At 39.9% G+C, this 9647-nt stretch overlaps 1 protein-coding gene across 1 annotated transcript; it reads right to left on the reverse strand.

The window, feature by feature from the left end:
- Positions 1-550: 550 nt before the first annotated feature.
- Positions 551-9434, reverse strand: LOC124151270 (hemicentin-1-like). Its single transcript, XM_048383331.1, has 12 exons — positions 9302-9434; positions 8316-8642; positions 7834-8094; positions 7264-7524; positions 6313-6570; positions 5487-5786; positions 5046-5195; positions 4574-4607; positions 4245-4264; positions 3602-3682; positions 3011-3076; positions 551-1327 (listed from the first exon to the last, which is right to left on the reverse strand). The coding sequence occupies exons 1-12, from the start codon at positions 9372-9374 to the stop codon at positions 1290-1292; spliced, it is 1869 nt and encodes a 622-aa protein (XP_048239288.1). The 5' UTR covers positions 9375-9434; the 3' UTR covers positions 551-1289.
- Between the last annotated feature and the right edge of the window lie 213 nt (positions 9435-9647).

Below are 9647 nucleotides of genomic sequence, written 5' to 3' on the forward strand. Positions count from 1 at the left end.
GTAAGAACCATCTTGGATTTTACTGACGGTATACGGGCGCAAATGGGGTTACTAGTTCTGCTGCCTGATTGGTCAATCTCACTTTGATAATAAGGTTTGTTTCACATCAACAGCAGTAGGTAATATGGTCTGTTTCTAATCCGCAGCAGAAAGAAATATGATCTGTCTCATAGCAGCAGCAGAATATAATAGAGTCATTTTCACAGCAGAAGATAAGAGTGAGTGTGAGTGGATTTTATGCGGCTTTTAGCAATATTCCGCAAGATCACATTGAACCAACATGGCAAATCAAACGAGTTTGTTTAATTGTGTCACATGTAGAAACATAGAGATCGAATGTATCACTTCTTACACACACAGTAACTACATCTATAACATATACAGTGTAAAGATACAAAGTACTGTTAGATAATAGAAACAATATACACACTGGAAAGATACAAAGTACTGTTAGAATATAGGAACAATATATACTGTGGAAATATATGAGGTACTGTTAAATAATAGAAACAATAACTATATACAATGGAAAGATACATATTATCCGCGGAGGCAGTCACAGATTACAGAATATACATGTGACAATGTGTACACTCAGACTTATTAATCCGGACGGTACCGGTTCCACTGAAATTGTCCGGATTTACAAATGTCCAGATTACTTGGTTAACGAACTATGGGTAACGACTAATTATATACAGACGTTGTTCCTGATTAACAGGTCCCAGATTGACGAAGATTAATCTACTTCCATCTCACACCCGGATCGTTACATATGTGGCTTGAAACTTGGTTTATTTGTTTGTCTGTTGTATAACGCCGCACTCAGCAATATTCCAGCTATATGATGGCGGTAAATAATTGAGTCTGAACAAGACCATCCAGTCATTGACACCATGAGCGTCGATCCACACAATTGGGATACGATGACATGCATCAACCAAATCAGCGAGTCTGACCAACCGACACCGTTAGTCGCCTCTTCAGAAAAGCATTGGTTGCTGAAGACCTAACCCGCATTTTACTGGCCTTGAACTTGGTAGTCACCCCCCTGATCGTCATATATGAAACTTGAAACTTGGTAGTCACGCTCCCATTGTTACTTATGTAGCTAGGAACTTGGTTTTCAGACACTGATTGCTACATATGTATATTGGAACTGGGTAGTCACAACCGGGTCGTTGCATATGTAGCTTAGTACTGGAAAGACGCACCCTCATTAGCACTTATGTAGCTTAAAACGCAGTCACGACCTGATTGTTTGACATGATAAGCTGGGAACTTGGTAGTCATTCTTGTTCCACTGTCTCTTTTCCACCTTCATAATCTGAAACAAGATGCACAGTAGGGGATGTAAACAATTATACATCCGTCCTAATATAGTCTTGGATGTCAGGATTGGTTGCACGGTTTAGTGGATAGAGCGGCTGCCTTGGGAGAGTTTTTGATCCAAGTACGTATCATACCAAAAGACGTTAAAAGATGGTACCTGCTGTTATGCTGTCTGGTGTTCAGTATTTAGAGGATAAAACAAGGAGTTGTCAGCTCGAACTCAGTATACTGTGTTTGAGTGGGGTGTCAATGTTCAATTGTGGCCAGGTGTCTCAGTGGGCTAGCACCATAAAAACGACATTCGTCCGGACCAGTAATAGCAGCCACACACGTACCAACACACGCACACGCACACGCACACACGGTCATGCATGTTACTACATAAGTGCAATAATGTTGCATTTCACGTCGCTCAGCCATGATGGGTTGTCAAGCAGTATGAACATTTCTCTTTCCCATCTTTGACATCATCTTTTGTTGGTTACCGAGCCATGTTTGAATCGTTGGTTACACAATGGCTCCCGCTGCTGCAAAAGCAGCACTCAACAAATCTGTGACACAACTTCTTATCCCATACATTGATTATAAATGTTACATCAAAGAACTAATTATGCAAAAGAGGTGGAACACCCAGGTTGGTATTTTAAATTACATGCAATAAAACCAAATATCGGTTACAACTACTTTGGTTGTCAGCCCAGATTTGAAGAGGTCATATTACGACGGTGTTGTATTGGCCATTCTCGATACGCTCACGAATATTTATTGAAAGGTGAGGATCCTCCTATTTGAATCCCTTGTGATGAAAGAATCACCATGTCCTGCTTGAATGTACTGATTGTTCCATCACAAGGGAAAAATATTTCAAATCATCATCTCTTAATGATCTTTCTAATAGTATTACTACTCATTTAATGACTCTGGATGTTTAAAAGAAATAGAGCTTATTGATCAACTTTATATTTGTGTGGATAGTTATTTTTTATAATACTGGTAGCGTTTAATCTGTATCTTAGATGGTGAGTGACTGTATCCTCAAAGGGGGTTAAAGTAGAGGAGAATTATTGTCCCCTTAATGATATGTAAGTCCACATCCTCAAAATGCGTTTTTTCAAAGCACAGTTTTTAAACGTTGTATATATGGTTTTTTTCAACTGATGACGAAATTGCGTACAATCGCCAGCCACTGATGGGATGGTGTAAATCCCGCTGGGGTCCATGCAGGTAGCAAAGGTACTGTAAGTCCCCATGGACCCTAGTATTGTGATCTACCTTCAGTTGCTTACGATCTACAGCCTTTTTTTAAATTTTGAATTGTTACATATATTGATATCTTTTTACGTTTGCATGCTAGTTTTAAATATAAATCTGTGATATTCTAGTTATGTTACTGTCCATCGATGACAGGTTTTTATTTAGTCAAATATATGTCTTATTAATGTTATGTGACTTCTCGTCACGATGTGGCTGAAATGTTGCTAGTGTGACGTTAAATATTTACTCACTCACTCACCCACCAGGGTGGGCTGACAGGCAGTATCAACATTTCTCTTTGCCATGTTGTTACTTTTGTGAACATAAATAGTAGTATTAATCTTGGTCAGTTAAAGTGACACATGCCATTGCCCCTGAAATAAGTTAAATGAAACTACATGTGTTTCACGCACAACATAATTACCTTCGCAAACTCCACCGGCCCCTTGATTTTGGTAGACGGATTCCTTTTCAACCATACCAACCGGCTCTACAAAAAATAAATCAATATCAAGTTTTGTCAAGTGAAGTTTAACACATAATGAAAAACGAGGCTTTCACGATCATTGAAAATAAGACATAGGCATCGACATGACCATATTTAACAGTCAAACAAACTAGCTACCCGCTTTTTGTATAGTGAAAAAAATACAGAGCATACAAGAAGCCTGTGTGTATAAAAATGCTGCCCGAATCAAAGTTCCATGGAGACTCTGGGTTGGAATCTCTCTGCAGAAACATATATTGGTCGTAAGAGATGTCTAGATGGATCTAATGGTCAGACTCCGTGACATGGTTGATGGCGTGTTAACGTATCCTTACGACGTGTACCGTTGCTAGTCATATCAATAACTGGAATGTCTGGTCCAGGTTCGATTATATACAGGCCACCAGTATGTAGCTTGGACATTGGGATGTTTAAGACCACACGAACCCCATTTCCCTACCACCAACCCATCCCCGCCTGGGTGAAGCCTTAAACAATATCTCGATTTTAACAAACTATGGTACCAACCTTTATCGCTGTTTGCCATGTCCAATTTCTCATATTCGTTATTCTGAGGGGCATGCTCATCAAGGCTTGCATAGGCTCCATCTTCAAATACATTAATTGAATGCATCAGTAAAATATGATTAACTTGACATTACTTAAATGTAACATATCATGACCATGCAGAGTAATACATATAATGCTAATTAATGTCCAGTAATGTCTTCATAGAAATGGTATGTGATTCGTTCTGAAACACATATTATTCTAATCATTGCTAATGTCAACATGTGCTATTCAAGCTGCATATATGTGTGCTTAAAAGAGATTAGCAGGATGTATTACCATTAAAAAACTTAATACATATATAATAGTTAAAAGCGAATATTGTGAGTGATCACTGATTTCTTCTGGAACACATTTAATTTTAATGACTGATGATGTCCACGGGTGCTATTTAACGTGTTTATATATGTGTGTTTAAAATAATTAAACAGGATTAATTACCATTTCAAAACCTAAAATATAGTTGAATTACTGAATGCTATGTTTCCTCACAATAAAGGTGGGTGTGATCTGGCGCAGTATATGTTTATAATGCGATGACAGACTAACAATCTAACTTTTGCGTCTCTTAGTGTTATATGATGGAAACTGATGAAGTTACCTTGGTTTGGTGTGCTGTGTCTGGAACAAACCAACGGATGTAACGTTAGAAAACATCCTTGGCTCACTACACTTCACATAGACAACCAAAATATCAAATCTCATTAAACAAGTATTTGAAAGAAAATTCTGTCGGTGATTGTTAAAAGGTTATCTGCGTCCACTGAAAAGCGATTTTGACAAACGATAGGGATGACAACAGGAGTTTGTCCAATTGGGTGAGAATGTTGTACGCCCATATATTTGATGATCTGGAGTCTGATAATTCTCTGTCGTTGACGCTTTCTATTTCTTTGATTAATTGAATAAGACAGATATTGTGCATCTTACCCTTGTGACTGTATTTCGATGGTTTCTGTTTGATCTGTAAGTGGAGTATTAATCTTGACATTATTGCATGCAATCCTAAATCAATATATGTAACGTTAACATAACACTATGTCTGTTTAAATAAAACTGCATGGTTTCCAATGTCTCCTTCGTAAGTAAGAATATTTCCAAAAGTTCAAAACTTACAAAACACGAATATCCTTAAGTCATCGCGTATTACTGAACGGCTCGAAAGTTGAAAGCAACACGTGGCTAAAATACGTCACAATGGAATATACCCTTCTGCACATGTACCTCGCAAAACAAACAGTTGAGTAAACATTGTACTGCTCTGCATTGTCCACCTGTGATGCAGAGCCTACACTCAACCATTTCCTTAATTGCTACCTTTAACACGACTGTAAAGTAACTACTGTAAAGGGTGAACGTTTCGGCTCAACTAAACACATATGGCTACAAGTCATATAATTACCTTTGTTAACCTTTTCAATGTGTTCATGGGTTCGTCGCCACATCAATACAATGATAACAACTAAGACAAGTACCACAGGCAGCAAAACTCCAACTCCAATTCCAATCCCTTGTCCAAGTCGATCTGGTTGTGACTGACCAGTAGCACTGCCTGGAACAGTGGGGTCACATGTGCATACACAATTCCGTAGCCAAAGGCTGATACACAGCACAACCAAATTCATGTGTGTTCCGTTAATGTTATACTGACAGCGAACTGCAGGGCAGTGTAGTGACTTGAAGCATTCGCTTGCCACGCTCAAGACCCAGCTTGCATATTGCGTCATCACTCAGTCTTAAGCAACACAATCTATCAGTCATACCTTTTTCTGTGAAATACATATGTGCCACATGACAATGTATTTTGTAGACATGAAAAGAATTAATATAACATGAAACTCACTTGCTGGTGAAAGTCTGTAAAGCAGTATACTTTCCCCAAAGGAGTTATTCATCCTCAGTGCATATGTCCCGTAGTCCCTGGAGTGTACAATCCTGACAATAAGGACTGTCTGTAAGTCTGAGCTGAATACAGTGTAGTCAGTAGCGTGGTCTATATTCTCCAGGTGCCCGCTATCATATCTCCACCAGGTGAAATGTGGCAACGGGTTGGCTGCAGCTGTAGCCATCATCGCAGCTGTGTCGTTGATTTGTCGAATTATTGTTGGACTAAAATCCTTTTCCATATTTCGTTGTGGACGATCTGTTAAAATGTAAAAGATCTATGTTTATAATTACAGGAAAATGGAAGAATTGTATTGTTTGAAAATATTATCTTTAATAATTTCATAATATCAATAATTCTTTTTCTAATCTCTTATTCATCTGTATGACAGGAATTCAGTGAAATTCTGCTGATTATCACTGACATGAACATGCAAGGAGTGCTGTCTCTTTTCGGCTGTCACTTTAAATACAAAATTACCTGCAGAAGATATCTGTACAGAAGTTTCATCAATAAATATTGTTATCTTTTGTCCATGCTCACCATTTCGTGGACACCTGGTGCATCACAAAATTGGACAGTAACTAGCATGCTAATGAAATTGTCAGAATCGTAAATTGACTTTGTTTTTGCAGATATTCTTATGACTATGGAAAGGCTTTGTGGTTATTATATACTTACATTACACTTGAATATGGATATTTTGAACTGGACATTTAAGTATACATTATAGTCCTGTTTAGACAATGTGGACTACAGATATTGCAACGTAGTAATTACTCACACTGTACATCGATGTCGACCTTGGCCATATCCGACAGTCCTGCATTGTTGGTGGCAGTACAGGTGTACATCCCTCCCTGGTTCCTGTTGACAAGCCTGTCCAGTACAGCCCCATCCTTGCTGTACCCTCCTGGACCTGTCCACCTGTAGCGTGTTGCTGGGGGGTTGCCGGATGTGATGTTCCTGCTGCAGTCTATATCAGGACTGGAGTTCTCTATCACTTGTTTCTTTGTCGGAACAGAGGTAATACTTGGCCCATCTATGTTTCAACAATAAAGAAGGGAATGTGATGTTACTGCCACAGTCTATGTTTAGGCTGGAATTCACAGGAGGCACATATGTTATTGTTAGAGCATCTGCATAGTGATTGCTATTAGTTTCGTTTTGTAAACATAAATCATCACGGCCAGAGAGTAATCGGCCTGGATTATCCCCCGAAATAGATTTCATTGGGCTTGAAAGGCAAAATAGTGGTGAAAATAACAAAAAAGGGTAAGCACCGATCTCTGTTTGTGAACTCTGCCATCAACGCAAAAGGAGACACATGTTCCCTGTGCCTGTTGCAGTAGGGTCAAGCTTGTAGTCAAAAGGAACTCGGCTTGGGCAAATTGGTAGACCAAGAAGAATCCAGTGGTTTAATTAAACACCACTCTATGGTCTTAGAACTCAAAATGTATGATATTTATCAGTTTAAGGATCTCCCAGTTTCATTAAGACAAACTGCAAGTGCTATACTTGAACAGGTGTAAGTGAATGTTGTAACAACCAGGCTACCCCATGACGAGGTACAGAAGCTGATGACAACAAGGCCTCGACTGTCCTGAATATTTCCATGAGAACTGCACAATGCTGCTAAACATTGTAAACGCATAGCCCATTTTCAATTAAAGTTGACGGGACACTAAATCTTTTCAAAACATGCTTATACATTGTGAGAGGATGTGATACTGACACTGCACATTGATGTTGACCTGGGCTGTGTCTGACAGTCCTGCTGTGTTGGTGGCAGTACAGGTGTACATTCCTCCCTGGTTCCTGTTGACAAGCCTGTCTAGTACAGCCCCATCCTTGCTGTACCCTCCTGGACCTGTCCACCTGTAGCTTGTTGTTGTTGAAGGGTTACCGGATGTGATGTTACTGCCACAGTCTATGTCAGGACTTGTGTTCTCTGTCACGTTCTTTTTTGTAGGTACGGAGGTTACTGTTGGGGCGTCTGGAGGCAATAGATTTCACATCATTGGAATATGAAACGCCAATACCAGAAAATAAACAGTCTTGGTCATTTGTCGAAACCTCGTCAATTAATAATGGTAATGCTAGTGCTTAGGAAAATGTTACCAGTTACATTTAGGAGAAACTGCAACCATAATAGTACCAACTAATTAATAAATAACCAACTCTCTTGAATCATCGCAAATTTACATCCGGTACATGCCGTCCAATGTCGCTATCACAATAGTGCTTGAAAGCCGAGGTCATAGAATACGTTTTGTACGTCATACGTGAGTAAAAGAATGCTTACATTGAACGGTTACATTGACCTGAGCGGTGTCTGACAGTCCTGCTGTGTTGGTTGCAGTACAGGTGTACATCCCTCCCTGGTTCCTGTTGACAAGCCTGTCCAGTACAGCCCCATCCTTGCTATACCCTCCTGGACCTGTCCACCTATAGCTTGTCACTGTTGGGGGGTTGCCGGATGTGATGTTACTGCTGCAGTCTATACCAGGACTGGCGTTCTCTATTACTTGTTTGTTTGTCGGAATAGAGGTAATACCTGGCCCATCTATGTTCAATGATATAGTGGAAGTATATATATTAAGTACATTAAGTACTGTCGAAAGGTGCCTGTCTGTCTTATGAATACCGACAGGGTAAGGTCGCTTTTATTTAAAACATCACATATTGTTCGATATAATTGTTTTGTATGTACGCAACACGTTATTGTTAAAAGTTAATTGGTTACCGAACATAAACGTGTTTTGTTGATAAGCTTGAAATACTTACATACTACATCCAGGCTTATGGTGTTACTGTTGATACCGCTGTACTGACACCTCCAGGGACCCTCATCGTCTGTAACGGCTGATGTGATATTCAAGTAGAATACCCGCGTCTGTCCACTTACACACTCACAGGTGTACCCAGGAAGATTGTTGAATTGACTGCAGGTACCAGCATTGACAATACACGGAGCGTTTAATGATATTCCTGTTGCTCTTACGAAGGACAGTGCTCCTTGTAGGGAGCCACTACCAGTGACAGTACAGGTAAACTGAAAGGTCTCATTCCTGACAGCAGAGGAGGACGAACCTTGTAGCCTCACTGTTTGACCTGAATTTGCAAAGATAGAGCTATAAATTGTTCAACCCATGGTTCGTGATCCTCTTACGACAAGAATAAGGGCAGCTAGAAGTGAAACTATGAGCACGTACCTTTCACGTGGGTCATCCATAAGGCCGAATAAAATACTATAATCAAAAGGAATGAAATCATACATATTCTCATTGTAACAGCGAACCTTTGTGGCTACACATATGTGACATTTATAACGTGTTGAAAGTGGTGTCAGTTACGCTGTTCACTGCGACAGCTATTTACGTGCCCCTTCCAGGGACAAAGAAGTGCGGTTTGTTATGTAGGCCAGCTATATTATGTACAACGGGTCGAGAGTATATGGCGCATTCACACACGAACGTATTCACATTGTGATATAGACAGCTAGTTTGACACTCGATATGGCACTCTTACAGCGATATGCGTTAATCTAGTTCAGACACCCGTGTTCCTCTCAGGGAGTACAATGCTCCTGGTAAGGAGACACCACCGGGGACGGTACAGGTAAACTGAAAGGTCTCATTCCTGACAGCGGAGGAGGGCGAACCTTGTAGTATCACTGTTTCACCCGCAATTGCCCAGATAGGGGTATATATTGTTCAGACTATTGTTCGCGATACTTCACAGTAGCTGGAGTGGAAACGGTGAGCACATACCTTTCACGTGAGTTATCCTTGATGCTGAGTGAAGCACTATAACCAGAAGGAATGAAATCATGTATGTTTCCATAGTGACAGCAAGTCTTAATGTTTACATACATGGGACATATGTAACGTGTTGAAAGTGCTGTGGGTATCTGCGATAGCTATTTACTTCCTCCTTCCGGGTACAAGGAAGTACGTTGTGTTATCTGGGTATACCGTGTACAATGGGTCTGGTGTGTATTACGCATTCAACATGAACGTATATATATATGATTATGATATATATATATATATATATACAGAGAGAGAGAGAGAGAGAGAGAGAGAGAGAGATGAATGATTCACCGTACAAAACTAT

This window comes from Haliotis rufescens, unplaced genomic scaffold (assembly GCF_023055435.1).
Source record: "Haliotis rufescens isolate VD_foot unplaced genomic scaffold, xgHalRufe1.0.p SCAF_47, whole genome shotgun sequence".
In the NCBI taxonomy this organism is placed as follows: domain Eukaryota; kingdom Metazoa; phylum Mollusca; class Gastropoda; order Lepetellida; family Haliotidae; genus Haliotis; species Haliotis rufescens.